This window comes from Lithobates pipiens, unplaced genomic scaffold (assembly GCF_037356315.1).
Source record: "Lithobates pipiens isolate NorthernLeopardFrog02 unplaced genomic scaffold, aLitPip1_a1.2 Scaffold_1, whole genome shotgun sequence".
NCBI lineage: Eukaryota > Metazoa > Chordata > Amphibia > Anura > Ranidae > Lithobates > Lithobates pipiens.
The window spans coordinates 107,549,232-107,576,545 of NW_027507685.1; the positions used below are offsets into that span (position 1 = coordinate 107,549,232).

The 27,314-nt window shown below is 52.3% G+C and overlaps 1 protein-coding gene across 1 annotated transcript; it reads right to left on the minus strand.

Annotated features, from left to right (window-relative positions):
* Positions 1 to 151: 151 nt before the first annotated feature.
* LOC143962451 (uncharacterized) lies at positions 152 to 26,859 on the minus strand (the record flags this gene model as incomplete). Its single annotated transcript, XM_077471757.1, is given in 5 exon segments — positions 152 to 297; positions 531 to 642; positions 11,498 to 11,575; positions 25,741 to 26,535; positions 26,659 to 26,859. Coding segments are annotated over 4 exon segments (1,062 nt in total), but the record flags the coding sequence as incomplete, so codon positions are not given.
* Positions 26,860 to 27,314: the final 455 nt, after the last annotated feature.

Consider the following 27,314-nt stretch of genomic DNA (forward strand, 5'->3'; position numbering starts at 1 on the left):
CGCACCTTTTCTGCTACAAGCTATCCTGACAAATCATTATTAAACGTAAAAATTTTTTAAAAAAAAATCGGACCATCCCGGGTCCCTTAGCAAAAACACAGTAAGTTCTGGCCATAAACATATTAAAATACATAAAGACTATAAAAATTACCGTGGCTATACGGTCAGCTGCCGGGAAGTTGTGATCAGTGAACCAGCTGAAAAAACTTGGTGTTGAGTTGGTAGATTTGCCCTGGTACGACTCTGGGTTTTGTCGCCGCCACCATCGAATGGGAGTGGAGTGGGAGGTGAGGCGTCCTAAATTAGAAAAAACAAAATTAATAAACAAACATATAAATATATATATAATATAATAAAACAAAAAAGTTTATTTTTTGTTTTAATATATATATATATATATATATATATATATATATATATATTATAATGTATGTAAAAAAATAACAAAATTACAAAATATATATATGCACACACACACATATATGCACACACATACAGACAAAGAAGACTAATTTTAACACGGCACTCACCGGAGGGGCCAAACTGGAACTCTTTGATGATCACGTCGTTCTTGAAATAAGGGTTGGAGTTGAAATAGAATTTGATTTTACAACTTGACTTGAGGTGTGTGATGTCCTCCACCTATGGTAAACAGAAACAGGTTTAGTAGCTCAGACGCTGAAAATGAAGGCTCAGCCGAGTGACCCTGAATGAAGAAAATGCAGCATCTGGTGACAAGAATCACTATCACAGGGGGCTGATTTACTATAACTGGAGTTAACTTAATCTGGGTTTTTTAAGACTCCAGATCTCTCCTCCGCCCTAAAAAGCATTTGATCAAACCGAGATTGCTTTGATCAGATACTTTACAGTGCCTTGCGAAAGTATTCGGCCCCCTTGAACTTTTTAACCTTTTGCCACATTTCAGGCTTCAAACATAAAGATATAAAATTTTATTTTTTGTGAAGAATCACCAACAAGTGGGACACAATTGTGAAGTGGAACGAAATCTATTTTATAATTTAAACTTTTTTAGCAAATAAAAATTTATTTTTAGTGCAGCAAACTCACTCCAGAAGTTCAGCGAGGATCTCTGAATGATCCAATGTTGTCCTAAATGACTGATGGTGATAAATAGAATCCACCTGTGTGTAATCAAGTCTCTGTATAAATGCACCTGCTCTGTGATAGTCTCAGGGTTCTGTTGAAAGCGCAGAGAGCATCATGAAGACCAATGAACACACCAGGCAGGTCCGTAATACTGTTGTGGAGAAGTTTAAAGCCGGATTTGGATACAAAAAGATTTCCAAAGCTTTAAACATCCCAAGGAGCACTGTGCAAGCGATCATTTTGAAATGGGAGTATCAGACCACTGCAAATCTACCAAGACCTGGCCGTCCCTCTAAACTTTCAGCTCAGACAAGGAGAAGACTGATTAGTGATGCAGCCAAGAGGCCCATGATCACTCTGGATGAACTGCAGAGAACTACAGCTGAGGTGGGAGAGTCTGTCCATAGGACAACAATCAGTCGTACACTGCACAAATCTGGCCTTTATGGAAGAGTGGCAAGAAGAAAGCCATTTCTCAAAGATATCCATAAAAAGTCTCGTCTAAAGTTTGCCACAAGCCACCTGGGAGACACACCAAACATGTGGAAGAAGGTGCTCTTGTCAGATGAAACCAAAATCGAACTTTTTGCCCACAATGCAAAACGATATGTTTGGCATAAAAGCAACACAGCTCATCACCCTCAACACACCATCCCCATTGTCAAACATGGTGGTGGCAGCATCATGGTTTGGGCCTGCTTTTCTTCAGCAGGGACAGGGAAGATGGTTAAAATTGAGGGGAAGATGGGTGCAGCCAAATACAGGACCATTCTGGATGAAAACCTGTTGGAGTCTGCAAAAGACCTGAAACTGGGATGGAGATTTATCTTCCAACAAGACAATGATCCCAAACATACAGCAAAATCTACAAAGGAATGGTTCATAAATAAACGTATCCAGGTGTTAGAATGGCCAAGTCAAAGTCCAGACCTGAATCCAATCGAGAATCTGTGGAAAGAGCTGAAAACTGCTGTTCAAACGCTCTCCATCCAACCTCACTGAGCTCGAGCTGTTTTGCAAGGAAGAATGGGCAAGAATTTCAGTCTCTCGATGTGCAAAACTGATAGAGACATACCCCAAGCGACTTGCAGCTGTAATCGCAGCAAAAGGTGGCTCTACAAAGTATTAATGCAAGGGGACCAAATAATTTTGCACGCCCCACTTTTCATTTTTTTATTAGTTAAAAAAGTTTCAAAAATCCAATAGATTTCATTCCACTTCACAATTGTGTCCCACTTGTTGGTGATTCTTCACAAAAATTAAAAATGTTATATCTTTATGTTTGAAGCCTGAAATGTGGCAAAAGGTTGAAAAGTTCAAGGGGGCCGAATACTTTCGCAAGGCACTGTACATGTCGGAAATTGCTTGTAACTAGGGTTGCACAGATACTAGAGTCGTATCGGTACTTGTACTGGTGCAAATACTCTGATGCTTGATTCAATATCTGGGCAGTCAGGGGTGATGGGTGCGGCGGTGCGGGGAGTTACAATCACCGACTTCCATGTATAGAAATCAATAAAGCAGCCCACACACACACACACACACACACACACACACACACACACACACACACACACACACACACACACACACACACACACACACACACACACACACACACACACCCTACGGCTTTCAGCTGCTTTTTTAAAATCTATACAGGGAGATCGGTGCTTGTAAGTCACCCCACCGCTGCACCAATCATCCCCGACTGTGCCCTGTGTCCTTCTCCATGTTCTCCTCCAGTGCTGTTCCAGTCCCCCTCCGTGCTCCTCCAGTCCCCCCTCGTGTCCTCCGTGCTCCTCCAGTCCCCCCTCAGTGTCCCTCCAGTCCCCCTCCATGTCCTCCCTGCTCCTCCAGTCCCCCCTCCTGTTCTCCCTGCTCCTCCAGTCCCCCCTCCTGTCCTCCCTGCTCCTCCAGTCACCCCTCCGTGTCTTCCGTGCTCCTCCAGCCCCCCCTCCGTGCTCCTCCAGCCCCCCCTCCGTGCTCCTCCAGCCCCCCCTCCGTGTCCCTCCAGTCCCCCTCCATGTCCTCTGTGCTCCTCCAGTCCCCCTCAGTGATCTCTGTACTCCTCCAGTCCCCCTCTGTGTTCTCTGTACTCCTCCAGTCCCCCTCTGTGTTCTCTGTACTCCTCCAGTCCCCCTCCGTGTTCTCTGTACTCCTCCAGTCCCCGTCTATGTCCTCCCTGCTGCTCCAGTCCCCTCTCCTGTCCTCCGTGCGCCTCCAGTCCCCCCTCGTTTCCTCCGTGCTCCTCCAGTCCCCCCTCCGTGTCCTCCAGTCCCCCCTCGTTTCCTCCGTGCTCCTCCAGTCCCCACTTCGTGTCCCTCCAGTCCCCCCTCGTTTCCTCCGTGCTCCTCCAGTCCCCACTTCGTGTCCCTCCAGTCCCCCTCCATGTCCTCTGTGCTCCTCCAGTCCCCCAGACCCCCTCCGTGTCCTCCAGTCCCCCTCCATATCCTCTGTGCTCCTCCAGTCCCCGTCCGTGTCCTCCGTGCTCCTCCAGTCACCCCTCGTGTCCTCCAGTCCCTCTCCATATCCTCTGTGCTCCTCCACCCCCACTCCGTGTCCTGCAGTCTCCCAGACCCCCTCTGTGCTCCTCCAGTCCCCATCCTTGTCCTCCGTGCTCCTCCAGTCCCCGCACGTGTCCTCCATGCTTCTCCAGTCCCCGTCCATGTCCTCCGTGCTCCTCCGGTCCCTGTCCTCCAGTCACCCCTCGTATCCTCCAGTCCCTCTCCATATCCTCTGTGCTCCTCCAGTCCCCCTCTGCGTCCTCTGTGCTCCTCCATCCCCCCCTCCGTGTCCTGCAGTCCCCCAGACCCCTTCCGTGCTCCTCCAGTCCCCCTCCATATGCTCCGTGCTCCTCCAGTTCCTCTCCATGTCCTATGTGCTCCTCCAGTCCCTGTCCGTGTGCTCCTCCAGTCCCCCTCCATGTCCTCCAGTCCCCCTCCGTGTCCTCCATGCTCCTCCAGTCCCCATCCGTGTCCTCCGTGCTTCCCCAGTCCCCGTCCATGTCCTCCGAACTCCTCCAGTCACCCCCTCATGTCCTCCAGTCCACCTCTGTGCTCCTCCATCCCCCCTCTGTGTCCTCCGTGCTCCTCCGGTCCCCGTCCGTGTCCTCCGTGCTCCTCCGGTCCCCGTCCGTGTCCTCCGTGCTCCTCCGGTCCCCGTCCGTGTCCTCCGTGCTCCTCCGGTCCCCGTCCGTGTCCTCCGTGCTCCTCCGGTCCCCGTCCGTGTCCTCCGTGCTCCTCCGGTCCCCGTCCGTGTCCTCCGTGCTCCTCCGGTCCCCGTCCGTGTCCTCCAGTCCACCTCTGTGCTCCTCCATCCCCCCTCTGTGTCCTCCCTGCTCCTCCGGTCCCCGTCCGTGTCCTCCCTGCTCCTCCGGTCCCTGTCCGTGTCCTCCCTGCTCCTCCGGTCCCCGTCCGTGTCCTCCCTGCTCCTCCGGTCCCCGTCCGTGTCCTCTCTGCTCCTCCGGTCCCTGTCCATGTCCTCCCTGCTCCTCCGGTCCCCGTCCGTGTCCTCCCTGCTCCTCCGGTCCCCGTCCGTGTCCTCCCTGCTCCTCCGGTCCCCGTCCGTGTCCTCCCTGCTCCTCCGGTCCCCGTCCTCCCTGCTCCTCCGGTCCCCGTCCTCCCTGCTCCTCCGGTCCCCGTCCGTGTCCTCCCTGCTCCTCCGGTCCCCGTCCGTGTCCTCCGTGCTCCTCCGGTCCCCGTCCGTGTCCTCCCTGCTCCTCCGGTCCCCGTCCGTGTCCTCCCTGCTCCTCCGGTTCCCGTCCGTGTCCTCCCTGCTCCTCCGGTCCCCGTCCGTGTCCTCCGTGCTCCTCCGGTCCCCGTCCTCCTCCGGTCCCCGTCCTCCGTGCTTCTCCAGTCCCCGTCCATGTCCTCCAGTCCACCTCTGTGCTCCTCCGGTCCCCGTCCGTGTCCTCCATGCTCCTCCGGTCCCCGTCCGTGTCCTCCGTGCTCCTCCGGTCCCCGTCCGTGTCCTCCAGTCCACCTCTGTGCTCCTCCATCCCCCCTCCGTGTCCTCCCTGCTCCTCCGGTCCCCGTCCGTGTCCTCCCTGCTCCTCCGGTCCCCGTCCGTGTCCTCCCTGCTCCTCCGGTCCCCGTCCGTGTCCTCCCTGCTCCTCCGGTCCCCGTCCGTGTCCTCCCTGCTCCTCCGGTCCCCGTCCGTGTCCTCCCTGCTCCTCCGGTCCCCGTCCGTGTCCTCCCTGCTCCTCCGGTCCCCGTCCGTGTCCTCCCTGCTCCTCCAGTCCACCTCCGTGTCCTCCGTGCTCCTCCAGTCCACCTCCGTGTCCTCCGTGCTCCTCCAGTCCACCTCCGTGTCCTCCCTGCTCCTCCAGTCCCCCTCCATATCCTCCGTGTCCTCCATGCTCCTCCAGTCCCCCTCCGTGTTCTCCATGCTCCTCCAGTCCCCCTCCATATCCTCCGTGTCCTCCATGCTCCTCCAGTCCCCCTCCATATCCTTTGTGTCCTCTGTGCTCCTCCAGTCCCCATCCGTGTCCTCCGTGCTTCTCCGGTCCCCGTCCATGTCCTCCGTGCTCCTCCAGTCACCCCTCATGTCCTCCAGTCCACCTCTGTGCTCCTCCATCCCCCCTGTGTCCTCCCTGCTCCTCCAGTCCCCCCTCGTTTCCTCCGTGCTCCTCCAGTCCCCCCTTCGTGTCCTTCAGTCCCCCCTTGTTTCCTCCGTGCTCCTCCAGTCCCCCTCCATGTCCTCCGTGCTCCTCCGGTCCCCGTCCGTGCTCCTCCGGTCCCTGTCCGTGCTCCTCCGTGCTCCTCCGGTCCCCGTCCGTGCTCCTCCGTGCTCCTCCGGTCCCCGTCCTCCGATCCCCAACCTCCGTGCTCCTCCGGTCCCCGTCCTCCGTGCTCCTCCGGTCCCCGTCCTCCGTGCTCCTCCGGTCCCCGTCCTCCGTGCTCCTCCGGTCCCCGTCCTCCGTGCTCCTCCGGTCCCCGTCCTCCGTGCTCCTCCGGTCCCCGTCCTCCGTGCTCCTCCGGTCCCCGTCGTCCGTGTCCTCGGGTCCCCGTGCTCCTCCGGTCCCCGTCCTCCTCCGGTCCCCGTCCTCCGTGCTCCTCCGGTGCCCGTCCGTGTCCTCCGTGCTCCTCCAGTCCCCATCCTCCGTGCTCCTCCGGTCCCCGTCCGTGTCCTCCGTGCCCTCCGTGCTCCTCCAGTCCCCGTCCGTGTCCTCCGGTCCCCATGCTCCTCCGGTCCCCGTCCTCCGCGCTCCTCCGGTCCCCGTCCTCCGCGCTCCTCCGGTCCCCGTCCGTGTCCTCCGGTGCCTGTCCGTGTCCTCCGTGCTCCTCCGGTCCCCATCCTCCGTGCTCCTCCGGTCCCCGTCCGTGTCCTCCGTCCTCCTCCGGTCCCCGTCCTCCGTGCTCCTCCGGTCCCCGTCCTCCTCCAGACCCCCTCCGTATCCTCCATGCTCCTCCAGTCCCCCTCCGTGTCCTCCATGCTCCTCCAGTCCCCCTCCGTGTCCTCCATGCTCCTCCAGTCCCCCTCCGTGTCCTCCATGCTCCTCCAGTTCCCCTCCGTGTCCTCCATGCTCCTCCAGTCCCCCTCCGTGTCATCCATGTCCTCTGTGCTCCTCCAGTCCCCATCTGTGTCCTCCGTGCTTCTCCGGTCCCCGTCCATGTCCTCCGTGCTCCTCCAGTCACCCCTCATGTCCTCCAATCCACCTCTGTGCTCCTCCATCCCCCGTGTCCTCCATGCTCCTCCAGTCCCCGTCCGTGTCCTCCGGTCCCCGTCTGTGCCCTCCGTGCTCCTCCGGTCCCCGTCCTCCGTGCTCCTCCATGCTCCTCCGGTCCCCGTCCGTCTCCTCCGGTCCCCGTCCGTGCTCCTCCGGTCCCCGTCCGTGCTCCTCCGGTCCCCGTCCGTGTCCTCCGGTCCCCGTCCGTGTCCTCTAGTCCCCCAGACCCCCTCCGTGTCCTCCATGCTCATCCAGTCCCCCTCTGTGCTCCTCCGGTCCCCGTCCGTGTCCTCCGGTGCCCGTCCGTGTCCTCCGTGCTCCTCCGGTCCCCATCCTCCGTGCTCCTCCGGTCCCCGTCCGTGTCCTCCGTGCTCCTCCGGTCCCCGTCCTCCTCCAGACCCCCTCCGTGTCCTCCATGCTCCTCCAGACCCCCTCCGTGTCCTCCATGCTCCTCCAGTCCCCCTCCGTGTCCTCCATGCTCCTCCAGTCCCCCTCCGTGTCCTCCATGCTCCTCCAGTCCCCCTCCGTGTCCTCCATGCTCCTCCAGTCCCCCTCCGTGTCCTCCATGCTCCTCCAGTCCCCCTCCGTGTCCTCCAGTCCCCCTCCGTGTCATCCATGTCCTCTGTGCTCCTCCAGTCCCCATCTGTGTCCTCCGTGCTTCTCCGGTCCCCGTCCATGTCCTCCGTGCTCCTCCAGTCACCCCTCATGTCCTCCAGTCCACCTCTGTGCTCCTCCATCCCCCGTGTCCTCCATGCTCCTCCAGTCCCCGTCCGTGTCCTCCGGTCCCCGTCTGTGTCCTCCGTGCTCCTCCGGTCCCCGTCCTCCGTGCTCCTCCATGCTCCTCCGGTCCCCGTCCGTCTCCTCCGGTCCCCGTCCGTGCTCCTCCGGTCCCCGTCCGTGCTCCTCCTTCGGCCCCCCTCTGTGTCCTCTAGTCCCCCAGACCCCCTCCGTGTCCTCCATGCTCATCCAGTCCCCCTCCGTGCTCCTCCAGTCCCCGTCCGTGTCCTCCGGTCCCCCCTCATGTCCTCCAGTCGCCCTCCCTGCTCCTCCAGTCCCTCTCTGTGTACTCTGTGCTCCTCCATCCCCCCCCTGTCCTCCATGCTCCTCCAGTCCCCCCTTTGTGCTCCTCCAGTCCCCCTCGATATCCTCCGTGCTCCTCCAGTCCCTCTCAGTGTCCTACGTGCTCCTCCAGTCCCCCTCCCATGTCTTCCGTGCTCCTCCGGTCCCCGCCCTTGCGCCTGACAGACATTCTCAGGATATCAAGCCGCTGCACTCCCCCGGGCGGGCGTTCATCGCGGCGATCGTTGTTGCGGTGTGTCAGTCTGGCACATCGCAGCTCTGATCTAGATAAAGAGTCTCCGGCAGAGACTTTTTACCACGCGACCAGCCGTGTCCAATCACACCTGATCACAATGTAAACAGGAAGAGCCGTTGATCGGCTTTTCCACACTCGCATCTGACAGACACGAGTAGGAGAGCCAATCCTCTGCTCTCCTGATCGTGGGGGGGTCTGTGCTGATTGTTTATCAGTACAGACCCCCCTCAGATGCCCACCCAGGACCACCAGCGATGGCCAACACTCTGGGCCACGAGGTATGCCACCAGGAAATGCCAATCAGTGCCCAGCCAGCTGCCAATCAGTGCCAGTGAAAAATGCCTACCAGTGACAGTTCCACCAGTGATGCCTATCAGTGAAATCCAGTGCCACCGATCAGTGCTACCCATAAGTACCCATCAGTGCAGCCTTTCAGTGCCCAGTGTCACCTATCAGTGCCCACCAGTGCCACCTATGAGTTTCGTCTTTCAATGCCCCATCAGTGCTACCCATCAGAGCCCATCGTCCGTGCCATCTGATTGGTGCCACCTCATGGGAGCCGTATCAGTAGTGTAAATTTTAATTTTTTATTCGTTTAGCAAAAAAAAAAAAAAAAAAAACGCAGACGTGATCAAATACCACCAAAAGAAAGCTCTATTTGTGGGAACAAAATGATAAAAAATTTAGTTTTGGTACAGTGTAGCACGATCGCACAACTGTCATTTAAAAAGTGACAGCACTGAAAGCTGAAAATTTGCCTGGGCAGGAATGTGCCAATGTGCCCGGTATTGAAGTGGGAAAAAAAAAAAAAAAAAAAAAAAAAAAAGAAGAAGAAAAGTCATCGTGACACCCCCCCCCAAAAAAAATTATTGTAAAAAAAAAAAAAAAGTTACAATACTAATAATCCACCTGGATGCACTAAGTAGTTGTGATGAGATGTACTGTTTTACTAACTCACATCAAATTTGAAAAATTGTGCTTAGGCATTAATATTTGTTTTACCCTTAAAGCGGAGGTCCACCCTAAAGTGGAGCTTCCGCTCATTGGAACCCTCCCCCCCTCTGGCGCCACAATTGGCACCTTTCAGGGGGGAGGGGGTGCAGATACCTGTACAGTACAGGTATCTGCACCCACTTCCGGCATAGATATCTGCAGAATCTAAGCCCCTTTCCGAAGGTCCCCCGCTGTCTGCTGGGAAACACACGGATCCCAGAGACAGCGGAGACCATCCTTATTGCGCAGCGCGACTCGCGCATGCGCAGTAGGGAACCGGGAAATGAAGCCGCAAGGCTCCACTTCCTGATTCCCATACCCAAGATGGCGGCGGCAGCACCCGAGAGACGATCGAGAGATCGGCTTCGGGTGCCGACATCGCGGGCGCGCTGGGCAGGTAAGTGTCATTATTTTAAAAGTCAGCAGCTGCAGTATTTGTAGCTGCTGGCTTTTAAAAAACAAAAAAACGGCGGACTCCCGCTTTAAGTATAAAGGGGTGAAGAATGTTTTGGGCAAATATATTAAGGGGTGGGGGTCCGTTCACACAGGGGCAACACGACTTTCAACACGACTTTTGGAGGCAACTTGGACACGACTTGGGGCGACTTACAACACGACTTTAAAGTGGTTGTAAACCCTTACAAACCACTTTGACCTACAGGTAAGCCTAGATTAAGGCTTACCTGTAGGTCCAAGCAATATCTCCTAAACCTATATGGTTTAGGAGATATTTGCCCGAAAACGGGCACCGCTGTCTACGGCGCATGCGCCGTAGACAGCGGCGCGCAGGCGCACTGAGCGCGTCATTCTCAGCGACGGAGCTGCCGCGCGTGTCGGCTCCCGTGCGCATGCGCGGGAGTGACGTCATCGCGGCTTCGCCGAATGACAGCGGCGGAGCTGTGAGACCCCACCAACAAGATGGATGCGGCAGACTACAGGGGACAGCGGTGACTTCGCTGGCTCCTGTGTCAGGTAAGTGACACATAATGGGCTACTATGCGATGCATAGTAGTCCATTATGCTTTGCCTTTGCAGGGAATGAAAGAGGAAGTAAACTCATCAGGGTTTACTTCCTCTTTAAGTCGCCCCAGGCCAGGCGACTTTTGCCGCGGCCAATCAGAGAATGAGCTCTCAAGAGGGAACTCCACGCCAAATTTATGAAAAAAATTTGGTGTGGGTTCCCCCTCCGAGAGCATACCAGGCCATACCAGAGCATACCGCATCTCTAGCATTGCGGCCGGAGAGAGCATCGAGTCAACATCTCCAGGAAAAGAAGAACGGAAGGAGGCGGCGGCGACAGAAGACCGGGCCACCGCCTGTAAAAGAGCTATAAGAAGGCGCGGTGGCCCGGCAGAAGAACCGAAGAGGGGGACAAGACCCCCGAAGTCGGAAGAAGAGGGCGGCGACGAAGAAGAAAGCCGGGCTCCTCCGCTAGCAAAAGAGCTAGCAGAAGATAGCGGAGGAGTCCGGCGAGAAGACCCCCGAAGACGGAAGACCCCCGGAGCTGTGCAATAAACAATTTTAACCCTGTGTTGTTTTTTTTTACATTTTTTTCACAGGTGAATGGGTAAGGGTACGTTGTACCCCATACTCATTCACATAGGGTGGGGGGCCGGTATCCGGGGGCCCCCTTATTAAAGGTGGCTCCCGAATTCCGATAAGCCCCCCGCCCGCAGACCCCGACAACCAATGGCCAGGGTTGTCGGGAAGAGGCCCTTGTCCTCATCAACATGGGGACAAGGTGCTTTGGGGTGGGGGGGGCGCGCGGCCCCCCTTCCCCAAGGCACCCCCCATGTTGAGGGCACGCGGCCTGGTACGGCTCAGGAGGGGGGGGGCGCACACTCGTCCCCACCCCCTTTCCTGGCCGGCCGGGTAGCGTGCTCGGATAAGGGTCTGGTATGGATCTGGGGGTGACCTCCACGCCGTTTTTTCGGCATAGGGGGGTTCCCCTTAATATTCATACCAGACCTAAGGGCCTGGTATGCTCTCGGAGGGGGAACCCACACCAAATTTTTTTCATAAATTTACCGTGGAGTTCCCTCTTGAGAGCTGATAATTCTGTCAGAGTCGCCTCCGTATAGACGGAGATCCGACTTGGAGGCGACCTCCATTGAAATCAATGGGTACCAGTCGCCTACAAGTCGGATTCAAGTAGTACAGGAACCTTTTCTGAAGTCGGAGCGACTTCAGTAGTGTGCATTAAGACGGCTCTCATTCACTTACATTGCTTTTTAAATGTTGCCCGACCTGAGGCGACTAGGGGCGACCTGAAGTCGGATCGGAGTTGCCCCTGTGTGAACAGACCCTTACAGCTAAACAATTATTTTTTTTCTTTACCTCTGGTTAATCGGTAAACGTTCACATCTAAAAGTCAACAAATAGCATCTTATCATATGCAGGACACTTACCTGCAAGTTGTTCATGTAACTCAGTGTGTCCTCATCCCGATCATTTATCATCGCAGACAGCTGAGGATGATTGAGAAACTGAAGAAAGTTAAGGAGCATCAACGCCCCTTTGTGTTCATATTATACAGTTTATCAATATACTGTACAGTGCCTTAAAAAGGTATTCATACCCATTGAAATTTTCCACATTTTGTCATGTTCCAAAAACGTAAACCTATTTTTTGGGGATTTTATGTGATAGACTAACACAAAGTGGCACATAATTGTGAAGTGGAAGGAAAATGAGAAATGGTTTTCAATATTTTTTACAAATATGTGAAAAATGTGGGGGGCATTTGTATAGCACCCCCCTGAGTCAATACTTTGTAGAACCCCCTTTTCTCTGCAATTAGTTTTGGGGATGTCATTAAAGCCATGGAACACACCAGACAGGACAGGGATAAAGTTGTGGACAAGTTTAAAGCGGGGTTAGGTTATAAAAAAATATCCCAGGCTTTGAACATGTGGGGGGGGGGCATTTGTATGGTGCCCCCCGGAGTCAATACTTTGTAGAACCCCCTTTCTCTACAAGTCTTTTTGGGGGTGTCTCTACCAGCTTTGAGGGACATTTCTACCCATTCTTCTTTGTAAAATATCTCAAGCTCTGTCAGATTGGATGGAGAGCGTCTGTGAACAGCAATTTTCAAGTATTGCCACAGAATCTCAATGGGATTTAGGTGTGGACTGTGACTGGGCCATTCTAACACATGAACATGCTTTGATCTAAACCATTCCATTGTAGCTCTGGCTGTATTTCGGGTCATTGTCCTGCTGGAAGGTGAACCTCCACCCCGGTCTCAAGTCTTTTGAAGACTAATAGGTTTTCTTCTAAGATTGTCTTGTATTTGGCTCCATCCATCTACCCATCAACTCTGACCAGCTTCCCTTTCCCTGCTGAAGAAAAGCATCTCCACCACATGATGCTGCCACCACCATGTTTCACGGTGGGGATGGTGTTTTCAGGGTGATGTGCAGTGTAAGTTTTCCCCCACACATAACGTTTTGCTTTTAGGCCGAAAAGTTGAATTTTGGTCTCATCTGACCAGATCACCTTCTTCCACATGTGTGCTGTATCCCCCACCTGGCTTCTCACAAACTACAAAGAGGACTTCTTATGACTTTCTTTCACCAATGTCTTTCTTCTTGTCACTCTTCCATAAAGGGCTGATTAGTGGAGAGCACAACTAATAGTTGTCCTGTGGACAGATTCTCCCACCTGAGCTGTGGATCTCTGCAGCTCCTCCAGTTACCATGGACCTCTTGGCCGCTTCTCTGATGAATGCTCTCCTTGCCCGACTGGTCAGTTTAGGTGGATGGCCATGTCTTGGTAGATTTGCAGTTGTGCCATACTCTTTCCATTTTCCGATGATTGATTGAACAGAGCTCCGTGAGATGTTCAAAGCCTGGGAGATTTTTTTATAACCCAACCCTGCTTTATACTTCTCCACAACTTTATCCCTGACCTGTCTGGTGTGTTCCTTGGCCTTCATGATGCTGTTTGTGCACTAAGATTCTCTAACAAACCTCTGAGGACTTCACAGAACAGCTGTATTTATACTGAGATTAAATGACACACAGGTGGACTCTACGTACTAATTAGGCGACTTCTGAAGGCAATTGGTTCCTCTTGATTTTAGTTAGGGGTATCAGAGTAAAGGGGGCTGAATACAAATGCCCCTCCCCACACTTTTCACATATTTATTTGTATCATTTATCATTTTCCTTCCACGTCACAATAATGTGCCACTTTGTGTTGGTCTATCACATAAAATCCCAATAAAATACATTTACGTTTTTGGTTGTACCATTGCTATTTTGTTAGGTTGGTTGATAACTATAGGAGGAGCAGCGTACACAGGACAGGGACTGACTCTAAATAATAACAAAGATCTCCTGCTTTCACTATTGGTCACCTGTCATCAACCACATTGCCAATTCCAGTGCTCAGTGGCACTGCCGCTGTTATTTCTTGCTGATTACCATGTATCTTAGCTATGAAAAAAATAAATATAAGTTACTGCAACTGTGTGCGAGTTCACTATTCATTTTACATGCATACCGCATTTCAGCCAAAAATTTAAAACAAAATTGTTAGGTAAAGAGATTTACAGGAAGAATGTCCCTTACATTGGTGATCATTGGGAAGAATGTCCCTTACATTCGTGGTCAGTGAGAAGAATGTTTCTAAAGCCGCGTACACACGGGCGGACTGTCTGTCCAACTTAGTCCGCCGAAACACATTTCAGCGGACAATCCGCTCGTGTGTGGGCTTCAGCGGACTTTTTCAGCGTGCAGTCTGGCGGACTAAGTATTTCGGAATTTCCGTAATATTGTCCGTCCAACTTTGGTTTCAGCGGACAGTCCGCTCGTGAGTAGGCTAGTTGGACGGACTAAGTATGGTGCATGCTCAGAAAGGATTTACACGGCGGAAGGTTGCATTGCTGTGTATTGGACGTCCTATTTCTAGTCCCATCGTACGTGCTGTACACGTCATCGCGCAAGCTTTCAACGGACTGTTTGTTCATCGTGTGTGGTCAAGTCCGTTCATTCGAAAGTAGGACGGACTGTCCGTCGGATTGTCTGACGGACTTAGTTGGCCAGACAGTCCGACCGTGTGGCTTTACATTGGTGATCAGTGGGAAGAATGTTTCTTACATTGGTGATCAGTGGGAAGAATGTTCCTTACATTACAGATGGCTTAAAAAAAAACAAAAAACATTGTGGTCAATGGTTACTTATCGGAGACACAGAAAACTGCTTTTTACTCAAGGAACCCTCAACATCCAGTGCAGGAAACCTACAGTTACATGGCATCCTGGTTGAGAATAGCTAATCTATAGCAGTGTTTCTCAACTCCAGTCCTCAAGGCGCCCCAACAGGTCATGTTTTCAGGATTTCCCTCAGATGAAATGGCTGTGGCAATTACTAAGGCAGTGAAAGTGATCAAATCACCTGTGCAAAATAATGGAGAGCCTGAAAACATGACCTGTTGGGGCACCTTGAGGACTGGAGTTGAGAAACACTGATCTATAGTACTGAGCAAATGTTTTAGGCAGTGTGTTCAATGTTCCTTACATTGGTGATCAGTATGAAGAAATGCTGTAAAGTAAGAACACTTTCAAAAATATATATTTTAATGGTTTATTTTTTATCAATTTACAAAATGCAAAAGGGAGCGAACAGAAGAAAAATCGAAATCCAATCAATATGTGGTGTGACCTCCCTTTGGCTTCAAACCAGCATCAATTCTTACACTTGCACAAATCAGGGATTTTTTTAGGATTAGAGACAGGTGTATGATCAACCAATTATACCAAGCAGGTGCTAATGATCAATTTCATATTTAGGTTGAAATACAGTCATGTACAGCTGTGTAGGAGGCTTAAAACTGGTTAGGGAATAGCCAAACTCTGCTACTAAGGTGAGGCTGTGGAAGACAGTTTCATGTCACAGGTCATACGCCATGGCAAGACTGAGCAAAGAAACAAGACACAAGTTAGTTATATACTGTATTAGCAAGGTCCCTCCCAGGGAAAGATGTCAAAGCAGATGGAGGTTCAAGATGTGCTGTTCAAGCTCTTCTGAAGAAGAAAGAAAACAGGTAACGTTGAGGAGTGTAGACGCAGGTACCACCATCTACTGTCTGAAGAAGTCTGGTGGAAACCAGTGGGACCCAAGTTCACCCATCTACTGTCCGGAGAGGTCTGGTGGAAACCAGTGGGACCAAGGTCAGAGAACGTCGAGGAGTGTAGATGCAGTGGTCGGAGAAAAAAATGTTAAGTGGGGAGCGCAGACAGTGGTCAGCCAAGGAAACTCAATGCAGCAGATGAAAGACACATCATGCTCACTTTCCTTCTGTCGGAAGATGTGCAGCAGTGCCATCTGCACAGAATAGGTGGAAACCAGTGGGACCCAGGTCCAGCCATCTACTGTCCAAGGAAGTCTGGTGGAAACCAGTGGGACCCAGGTCTGAGAACGTCGAGGAACATAGACGCAGTGGTCGGGCAATGTTGAGTGAGGAGCGCAGATGCAGTGGTCAGGCAACGTTGAGGAGTGTAGATGCAGTGGTCGGCCAAGGAAACAATGCAGCATGGAAGACACGTCATGCTCACTTTCCTTCTACATCAGAAGATGTCCAGCAGTGCCATCAGCACAGAACAGGTGGAAACCAGTGGGACCTAGGTCCACCCATCTACTGTCCAAGGAAGTATGATGGAAACCAGTGGGACCCAGGTACACCCATCTACTGTCCGGAGAAATCTGGTGGAAAGCAATAGGACCCAGATATATCCAACCACTGTTCAGAAAAATCTGGTGGAAAGCAATGGAACTCAGGTCCACCCATCTACGGTCCGGAGAAGTCTGGTGGAAAGCAATGGAACCCAGGTCCATCCATCTACGGTCCGGAGAAGTCTGGTGGAAAGCAATGGAACCCAGGTCCACCCATCTACGGTCCGGAGAAGTCTGGTGGAAAGCAATGGAACCCAGGTCCACCCATCTCTGGACCGGAGAAGTCTGGTGGAAACCAGGTCTGAGAACGTCGAGGAACATAGACGCAGTGGTCGGGCAATGTTGAGTGAGGAGCGCAGATGCAGTGGTCAGGCAACGTTGAGGAGCGTAGATGCAGTGGTCGGCCAAGGAAACAATGCAGCATGGAAGACACGTAATGCTCACTTTCCTTCTACATCAGAAGATGTCCAGCAGTGCCATCAGCACAGAACAGGTGGAAACCAGTGGGACCTAGGTCCACCCATCTACTGTCCAAGGAAGTATGATGGAAACCAGTGGGACCCAGATCCACCCATCTACTGTCCGGAGAATTCTGGTGGAAACCAATGGGACCCAGGTACACCCATCTACTGTCCGGAGAAATCTGGTGGAAAGCAATAGGACCCAGATATATCCAACCACTGTCCAGAGAAGTCTGGTGGAAAGCAATGGAACCCAGGTCCACCCATCTAGGTCCGGAGAAGTCTGGTGGAAAGCAATGGAACCCAGGTCCACCTATCTACGGCCCGGAGAAGTCTGTTGGAAACCAGTGGGACCCAGGTCCACCCATCGACTGTCCGGAATAATCTGGTGGAAAGCGATAGGACCCAGGTACATCCAACCACTGTCTGGAAACGTCTGGTGGAAAGCAATGGAACTGTCAGAAACCATGAATCAGACTGAGACAGAAGTACAATTAAATCACATTTGTTTATTAATAAAAATAAAAAGGTAAATAGAAAAAGCGTAGTCAAGCATAGCCAGAGTCCAGTAACCAGATCGGATAGTCAGTCAGTCCAAAGTTCAATAACCAGATCGAGTAATCAGCCAGGCCTGAAGTCAGGGATCCAAGTAGAACAACTGCAAGCAGGATAAGGAGCCAGGAGGGATGTCAGCAAGCCAGTCTTGAAACAAACCGCAAGAGATGGTTCCTTGTGATGTGACGAACGTGAAGGCAGAGGTGAAGTGAGCTGGAAGGCTTTAAGTAGGCAGGTCAGACGAGCATCATCGGGAACAGCTGGTAACTGTGGAGAGAGAAGAGAGCTGGCAATTAGCCGACACCTGAGCAGCCAGCCCAGAGAAGGAAGGGCTAAGCCAGCCCTGACAGGAACCCGGGTCTACCCATCTACGGTCCGGAGAAGTCTGGTGGAAACCAGTGGGACCCAGGTCCACCCATCTACTGTCCGGAGAAATCTGGTGGAAAGCAATAGGACCCAGGTATACCCAAACACTGTCCAGAGAAGTCTGGTGGAAAGCAATGAGACCCAGGTCCAGCCATCTACTGTCTGGAGAATTCTGCCAAGAAGTGGTTTGTATGGCGGAATAGTGGCCAAGAAGCCAAACCTCGGACATGGAAAAAAAGCTAATGCCGCGTACACAGGACCAGACTTTTTGACAGAAAAGGTCCGACGGAAAGAGTCCGTCAGACAATTCGATCGTGCGTGGGCTCCATCGGACCATTGCTTGCCAAAAATCCGGCGGACTTTAGAAATAGAACATGTTTTACATTTTTCCACCGCGAACTCCGCCGGACCGAGAAATCTGTTCGTGTGTAGGCTAGTCCGACGGACAAAAACCGACGCTAGGGCAACTATTGGCTACTGGCTATGAACTTCCTTATTCTAGTCCAGTCGTACGTCATCACGTTCGAATACGTCGGACTATGGTGTGATTGTAAAAAGAAAAATCGCGCTTGCCTAATCACAAAAAACTAAAATGTGCTGCAAACCCAAATGTTATACTACATTCGACAAAAGACAGAAAAAAGGGGTGGGTTGCACAAAAAAATTTAATAAATATTACATCTCTAAAAACACATAAGTGAATATTAACACCAGTCCTATGCGGAAATATGTGCCGTCAGAACCTGATCTGCGCACATTAAGTGCTGATGGCAAAACAAATCAGGTAAATGATGGAAACAACTTATCAGAAAAAACTACTGTGAAAAACACAACAGATATTTTTTCACAGTAGTTTTTTCTGATAAGTTGTTTCCATCATTTACCTGATTTGTTTTGCCATCAGCACTTAATGTGCGCAGATCGGGTTCTGACGGTTCAATAACCTGTAATTTGTCCTTATCCCGCTGTTAGTTTATGTGGGGTGTTTTACCATAGTATAGGATAGCGTTTTTCCCTTGACCAAGATGACGTTTTCCGTTTCACTTCCGGAGGTCAGACTGAGGCCTGGTTAGTGTTTATTATTTAAGCGGTGCGTCAGGATGCCGCCCGAACCCCGTGACGACGTCCTGTTAGTGACGAAACGCGTAGGGAGGAGCGACGCGCTGACGTCACCGCTTCACATGCTTGTCCCGGAAGTATCGGGCGTTGTGTATCGAGACCGGCCGGCTCGAGTTTTATATGCGATTTGTCTATTGATGCTATGTAAGTGCGCAATTGGCTTTTTTTTTTTTTTTTATTAAATTGTTTGGTTTTACACTATTGCGAGCCTTATATCTCTTTTATGGTCGCTGATGTGAGGGACTGGGCGCTTTATGGTTCTCTGTAGTAAAGAACCATAAGCTTCTGGTAAGCGGCAGTGTTAACCGTGGTGGAGGTGTTCACAACTCACACTAGTTTGGATGGTCGGTTATCATTTCATCACTGCAGTTATTATCACGATCTCTCATCTTGGGACTTTTTATATGGACTTTTCAATGTTATGATTATCAAAGTGTTTTCTTTACACTGTTTATTAATGGTGTTTTATTTGTTATACGACCGTACCGTGTTTGTTAGTGGATCGGTCAATTATTCGTTTTTGTATCTCCCCTAATACATAGGAGAGACCTTTTTTCATTTTCATATTGGTGTTTTCACTGAATTTCTTGCACATATTTCCGCATAGGACTGGTGTTAATATTCACTTATGTGTTTTTAGAGATGTAATATTTATTTAATTTTTTTGCGCAACCCACCCCTTTTTTCTGTTTGGTGTGATTGTGTGTGGCCAAGTCCGTTCATTCGGAAAGTCCGTCGGACCTAGTCCCTTAAAAAGTCCCGTCTTGTGTGTACGCGGCATAAGAGACTCAACTATGCAGGAAAACATAGGAACTGAGGTTCACAAAAAATGACAGCAGGTGCTCTGGAATGATGAGCCAAAATGTGAAATATTTGGCTGTAGCAGGAGGCAGATTGTTTAGGGAAGGGCTGGAGAACGGTACAACGAGTGTCTGCAGCCAACTGTGAACCACAGTGGAAGTTCATTGCAAGTCTGGAGCTGCATTTCTGCAAACGGAGTTGGAGATTTTGGTCAAGATCAATGGTGTCCTCAATGCTGAGAAATACAGGCAGATGATATTTCTCCATCATGCCATACCATCGGGGAGGCATGGGATTGGCCCCAAATTTATTCTGAAACAGGAAAACCACCCCAAAACATACAGCCAATGTCATTAAGAACCATCTTCACTGTAAAGAACAAGGAGTCATGGAAGTGATGGTTTGGCCCCCCCACAGAGCCCTGATCTCACACCATCATGAAGTCTGTCTTTGATGACATGAAGAGACAGAAGGATTGGAGTCACCCCAAATATTGATTGGATTTCTCTTCTGTTCAGATACTTTCTATTTTGTTCATTGATAAAAAAAAACGTAACATTTCGATTTCTGAAAACATTCTTCATTTACAGCATTAGCATCACACCCGCCTAAGACTTTTGCACAGTAGTGTAATACAATGTACTTATTTCAGGTCAGGGACCCAAAAGTACTAAAGCCAGTGGATCGGCACACCGGCCAGGCCATTGAGCAACTCCTCTGATCCAGCAGTTGGGTCAATTTCAGCTTGAGCTATTGAGCTGTGTAAACATGTGCACGAGCCTACAGCTGTACAGTACTGGCTGGAAATGTGAATTCCCACAACACTCCTCAACAAAAAGATTTCTTTACAGCCCAACCCCAGAAAAAAAAATGACATTTGAATAATGGATTGTGGATCAATCACCCGACTCCTCAGAGCCGATTACAAATTTCATAACCCGACCTGAAGAATAATAGAGCAAAACCTTTCCTCTAATTTCCCACCCCGAGGACAAGATTTATTTTTTTCTTCTACCTTCCTGGGCCAAACTGCACTGTGCCCTTTACTTGCCTTCATTTGACTCATGGGGCATTATTCCTCCCACCGACACCAATGACGGGGGGGCAATATTCCTCCCACCGACACCAATGACGGGGGGGGGGCAATATTCCTCCCACCGACACCAATGACGGGGGGGGGGCAATATTCCTCCCACCGACACCAATGACGGGGGGGCAATATTCCTCCCACCGACACCAATGACGGGGGGGCAATATTCCTCCCACCGACACCAATGACGGGGGGGCAATATTCCTCCCTCCGACACCAATGACGGGGGGGGCAATATTCCTCCCTCCGACACCAATGACGGGGGGGGCAATATTCCTCCCACCGACACCAATGACGGGGGGGGGGGGGGGGGGGGCAATATTCCTCCCACCGACACCAATGACGGGGGGGCAATATTCCTCCCACCGACACCAATGACGGGGGGGGGGGGCAATATTCCTCCCACCGACACCAATGACGGGGGGGCAATATTCCTCCCACCGACACCAATGACGGGGGGGCAATATTCCTCCCACCGACACCAATGACGGGGGGGCAATATTCCTCCCTCCGACACCAATGACGGGGGGGCAATATTCCTCCCTCCGACACCAATGACGGGGGGCAATATTCCTCCCTCCGACACCAATGACGGGGGGGCAATATTCCTCCCACCGACACCAATGACGGGGGGGCAATATTCCTCCCACCGACACCAATGACGGGGGGGAAATATTCCTCCCACCGACACCAATGACGGGGGGGGCAATATTCCTCCCTCCGACACCAATGACGGGGGGGCAATATTCCTCCCACCGACACCAATGACGGGGGGGGGAATATTCCTCCCACCGACACCAATGACGGGGGGCAATATTCCTCCCACCGACACCAATGACGGGGGGCAATATTCCTCCCACCGACACCAATGACGGGGCACCACTCCTCCCACCGACACCAATGACGGGGCACCACTCCTCCCACCGACACCAATGACGGGGCACCACTCCTCCCACCGACACCAATGACGGGGCACCACTCCTCCCACCGACACCAATGACGGGGCACCACTCCTCCCACCGACACCAATGACGGGGCACCACTCCTCCCACCGACACCAATGACGGGGCACCACTCCTCCCACCGACACCAATGACGGGGCACCACTCCTCCCACCGACACCAATGACGGGGCACCACTCCTCCCACCGACACCAATGACTGGGCACCACTCCTCCCACCGACACCAATGACGGGGAACCACTCCTCCCACCGACACCAATGACGGGGGGAACCACTCCTCCCACCGACACCAATGACGGGGGGAACCACTCCTCCCACCGACACCAATGACGGGGGGAACCACTCCTCCCACCGACACCAATGACGGGGGGAACCACTCCTCCCACCGACACCAATGACGGGGGGAACCACTCCTCCCACCGACACCAATGACGGGGGGAACCACTCCTCCCACCGACACCAATGACGGGGGGAACCACTCCTCCCACCGACACCAATGACGGGGCACCACTCCTCCCACCGACACCAATGACGGGGCACCACTCCTCCCACCGACATCAATGACGGGGCACCACTCCTCCCACCGACACCAATGACGGGGCACCACTCCTCCCACCGACACCAATGACGGGGCACCACTCCTCCCACCGACACCAATGATGGGGGGAACCACTCCTCCCACCGACACCAATGACGGGGCACCACTCCTCCCACCGACATCAATGACGGGGCACCACTCCTCCCACCGACACCAATGACGGGGCACCATTCCTCTCACCGACACCAATGACGGGGCACCATTCCTCCCACTGACACCAATGATGGGGCACCATTCCTCCCGCTGAAACCAATAATGGGGCACTAGTCCTCCCACTGACCAATGATGGGGCACTAGTCCTCCCACTGACACCAATGATGGGACACCATTCCTCCCACTGACACCAATGATGGGGCAATATTCCTCCCACTGACACCAACAATGGGGCACTTCTATTGACCACAGGCACTTTGTAATTTTTTCAATGATGGGGCACTATGCCTTCCACTGCGGCTGTACAGATGGCTCATATCACAGGTTGTATGAGTACAGGGATGGATAAGCAGTTACATCAATAAAGTCGTAGCACCTGTCATCTATTTGTGCAGGCTCCTGGCTGCACAGATATGCTTGCTCGTCCCAGAGGTTGCATGAGCACAGAGATGGATGAGCAGTCACCAGTACAGCCGCAGCCCCCATCAGCCTGTCACTGATCTGTACAGATGTGACCATTCATGCCAGAGGTTACATGTATACAGGGATGGATAAGCGATTACATCTATAGAGCCACAGCATGTGTCAGCCTGTCATTGATCTGTACAGATGTGACTGTCCCAGAAGTAACCTGCATACATGGATGGATTCATCAACCTCTGCGATGAACGATCATATCTGTACAGATCAATGACAGGCTGATGGGGCTGCGGCTGTACTGGTGTGACTGCTCATTTACAGAGCCACAGCATGTGTCAGCCTGTCATTGGTCTGTACAGATGTGACTTTTGCAGAGGTTACAACCATACAGGAATTGGTAAGAGCGGTAACAACCATATAGCCATTTGTCCCAGAGGTTACATGTATACAGGAATGGGCGAGCGGTCACATCCATAGAACCGCAGCCCCATCAGCCTGTCATTGATCTGTACAGGTGTGACTGTTCGTCCCAGAGGTTACCTGCATACAGGGATGGATAAGCGGTCACATCCATAGAGCTGTAGCGTGTGTCAGCCTGTCATTGATCTGTACAGATGTGACTGTCCCAGAGGTTAAATGTATACAGGGATGGGTGAGCGGTCACATCCATAGAAGCGGAGCCCCATCAGCCAGTCATTGATCTGTACAGATATGACCGTTCATCCCAGAGGTTACCTGTATACAGGGATGAATCCATCCCTGTATGCAGGTGACCTCAAGGATGAATGGTCATATCTGTACAGATCATTGACAGGCTGATGGGGCCGTGGCTGTACTGGTGTATCAGCATCTGTCAGCCTGTCATTGATCCATACAGATGTGAATATTCATCCCAGAGGTTACATATATACAGGGATGGATGAGCAGTCACACCAGTACAGCCGCTGCCCCTTCAGCCTGTCACTGATCTGTACAGATAGGACTGTTCGTCCCAGAGGTTACCTGCATACAGGGAAGGATAAGTGATTACATCTATAGAGCCACAGTATGTCAGCCTGTCACTGATCTGTACAGATGTGACCGTCTCCGAGGATACCCGCATACAGGGATGGATCCATCCCTGTATGCAGGTAACCTCTAAAATGAATGGTCATATCTGTACAGATCAATGACAGGCTGATGAGCAGTCATACCAGTACAGCCGCAGCCCAAACTATAGAGCCACGGCATGCGTCAGCCTGTCATTGATCTGTACAGATGTGACTGTCCCAGAGGTTACCTGCATTGGGGGATGGGTGAGCGCCGCAGTCACATCCATAAAGCCCCAGAGGATACCTGCATACAGGGATGGATAAGCGATTACATCTATAGAGCCACAGCATTTGTTAGCCTGTCATTTATCTGTACAGATGTGACTGTCTCCGAGGTTACTTGCACACAAGGATGGATCCATCCCTGTTGGCAGGTAACCTCTGCGATGAACGGTCATATCTGTACAGATCAATGACAGGCTGATGGGGCCACAGCTGTACTGGTGTGACTGCTTATCTTTAGAACTACAGCATGCATCAGCATGTCATTGATCTGTACAGATATTACCGTTCATCCCAGAGGTTACCTGCATAAAGGGATAGGCGAGCAGTTACATCTATAAAGCCACAGCATGTGTCAGCCTGTCTCTGATCTGTACAGATGTGACGGTCTCCGAGGATACCTGCATGCAGGGATGTGCGAGCAGTCACATCCATAGACCCGCAGCCCCTATCAGCCTGTCATTGATCTGTACAGATGTGACTGTCTCCGAGGTTACCTGCATACAGGGATGGATCCATCCCTGAATGCAGGTAACCTCTGCGATGAACGGTCATATCTGTACAGATCAATGACAGGTTGATGGGGCTGTGGCTGTACTGGTGCAACTGCACATCTATAGAGCTACAGCATGCGTCAGCCTGTTATTGATCCGTACAGATGTGACAATTCGTCCCAAACGTTACCTGCATACAGCGATGGGTGAGCTGTTACAGCCATAAAGCAACAGCATGTGTCAGCCTGTCATTGATCTGTACAGATGTGACTGTCCCAGAAAGTTACCTGCATACAGGGGTGGGTGAGTGGTCACATCCATAGAGCCGCAGCCCCATCAGCCTGTCAATAATTCGTACAGATATGACCGTTCATCCCAGAAAGTTACCTGAATACAGGGATGGATCCATCCCTGTATGAATGTAACCTCTGCGATGAATGGTCATATCTGTACAGATCATTGACAGGCTGATGGGGCCGCGGCTGTACTTGTGTGACTGCTCATCTTTCGAGCTACAGCATGTGTCAGCCTGTCATTGAGCAGTACAGATGTGACAATTTGTCCCAGAGGTTACCATGGGTGAGCAGTTACATCCATAAAGCCACAGCATGCATCAGCCTGTCATTAATCTGTACAGATGTGACTGTCCCAGAGGTTATATGCATACAGGGATGTGTGAGCGGTCACATCCATAGAACCACAGCCTCATCAGCCAGTCAATGATTAGTACAGATATGACTGTTCATCCCACAGGTTACCTGCATACAGGGATGGGTAAGCAGTTACATCTATAAAGCCAAAGCATTCATCAGCCTGTCATTGATCTGTACAGATGTGACTGTCCCAGAAAGTTACCTGCATACAGGGAAGGATCCATCCCTGTATGCAGGTAACCTCTGCGATGAATGGTCATATCTGAACAGATCAATGACAGGCTGATGGGGCCATGGCTGTACCGGTGTGACTGCTCATCTATAGAGCTACAGCATGTTCCAGCCTGTCATTGATCCGTACAGATGTGACAATTTGTCCCAGAGGTTACCATGGGTGAGCAGTTACATCCATAAAGCAACAGCATGTATCAGTCTGTCATTGATCTGTACAGATGTGACTGTGCCAGAAAGTTACCTGCATACAGGGATGGATCAATCCCTGTATGCAGGTAACCTCTGGGATGAACGGTCATATCTGTACAGATCAGTGACAGACTGATGGGGCCGCGGCTGTAATGGTGTGACTGCTCATCTATAGAGCATGCATACAGGGATGTGTGAGCGGTCACATCATAAGAGCTGTAGCCCCATCAGCCTGTCATTGATCTGTACAGAATGACTTTCAGTCCCAGAGGTTACCTGTCTGTCATTGATCTGCACAGATGTGACGGTCTCCAAGGTTACCTGCATGCAGGAATGTGTGAGCGGTCACATCCATAGACCCGCAGCTTCCAGCAGCCTGTCATCGATCCGTACAGATGAGACCGTTCATCCCAGTGGTTACCTTCATACAGAGACAGATAAGCGATCACACCAGTACAGCCGCGGCCCCTATTATCACGGACCCCAGTGACCCCCAGACGGGGTAGGGGATGTGTGACCCCAGGAGGTATACTCGCCCGCCCCCCCAGACAGACGTATTAGGATACAGCGGTGACCCAGAATCCGGGGATGGCGCGTATGATGGAATTGCGCTTCTGGATATGCGGCTTCCTTAGCTGCCCGTAGCGTCTCTTGAGCTGCAGCAGTGCCCGGTCGGCCCGCTCGTTGACTGCCCTCAGCTCCTCCTGCACTGTCTCCAGGGCCCGCAGGGAGCGGTCGTTGCTGGATGGCTGAGTCCCGACGCTGACGATGCAGCACTCGTCACCCTCGCTGCAAGAGTTCCGCTCCCCGGAATCGGAGGAGAGGGGTGACGGCGCGGCCAGCTCCTCTGACCCCTTCCCGTCCCGGCTCTTCTGCCCGTTCCTCCGGTGTGGCTCCACCCGCTCCTTGTCGGCCGGTTTCCGCAGCGCCAGCGGGTTGTTGCCCTTCTTCTCGGCGGTCTCCCCGCCTTCGGGGACGTGGGGCATCCCCTGGGCGCTCTCGCCGGTGTCGCCCCTCTCCGGGGTGCAGACGGGAAGGCCGCCGTTGGGCTCCTCGGGGCCCCTTTCCGGGTTTTTCTTCTTCTTCTTCGTCGTCGTCTCTTCCGGTGGCGGGGGGTCGCCGCAGTCCCGCCAGTTGGTCATCTCGCACAGCGCCTGGGCGGCCTGCGCCTCCTGGCTGGCCGGCGGGTCCAGGGCGCCTTCTTTTCTGCCATTCTCCTCCATCTCCGCCACCCGGGGCTGCTTGGCCGGGGGAGGGGAGCAGCGCTCCTCCTTGTCTTCCGGGCAACTCATGGCGTGGGAAACGGGCGGGCTCAGGGCAGGCGTTGGTGGTCAGCGGCGCTCCGCCGCATGGTCTAGCATCTGTAATAATAATAAAAAAATTATTAATTTTAAAATTAAAAATATTTAAAAAAAAATAAAAAACATTACACCGAATTTCTCATCATAACACCCCTTCCCTCCCTTCAAGGGCCACTTACTCACCCCAAAGGGGACACCTCCAAAAACTTGTCACCCCCCCTCCTCCCGAACACGTGACGTCAGGGACACCCTTCTTCTCAGCGCCGAGCACGTGACTGAACACCGGACGTCACCGACTACAGCCCGGGCCGCATCTCCCGCCCGATACGAACCGAGGTCACGTGAGCTGGACGCTTCCTCCCCCCCTCCTGACAGGCGCGCGCGACGCGCCCCCCCCAGCCAATGGCAGGGAGGCCAGTTTGACATGAGCCCCGCCCCGAAGTTAACGGCGGCCAATCGGGGCGCTTTTCTGCTCGAGAGCGAGGCGCGAGACGCAAACTCTGGAGTGGGTTGTCCGCGTCCCCCGTCCCCCCCCCCCATAGAGGATTCCCCGTCTCCCAGAGTGCTGCGCGCGTATAAATGACGCTATGACGAGACGTCGCCGTGTGTGGCTCTGGTCACGTGGTGCCGTTTATGTAAAAGCCCCCCTCAAAATAAAGAGAAATAAAAAAAACTTTATTAAAAAGTTCAGCTTACATACAATAATAAATGTTTCCACCATGGAGCTGGGTAGTCAGTTACAATAACGTTTAACCACAGATACAAATGTAACACGGCGTTTCTGGCAATCTCTAACCGCGCAAAGCACGCCATTTACTATCCCCCATACTAAGAAAACT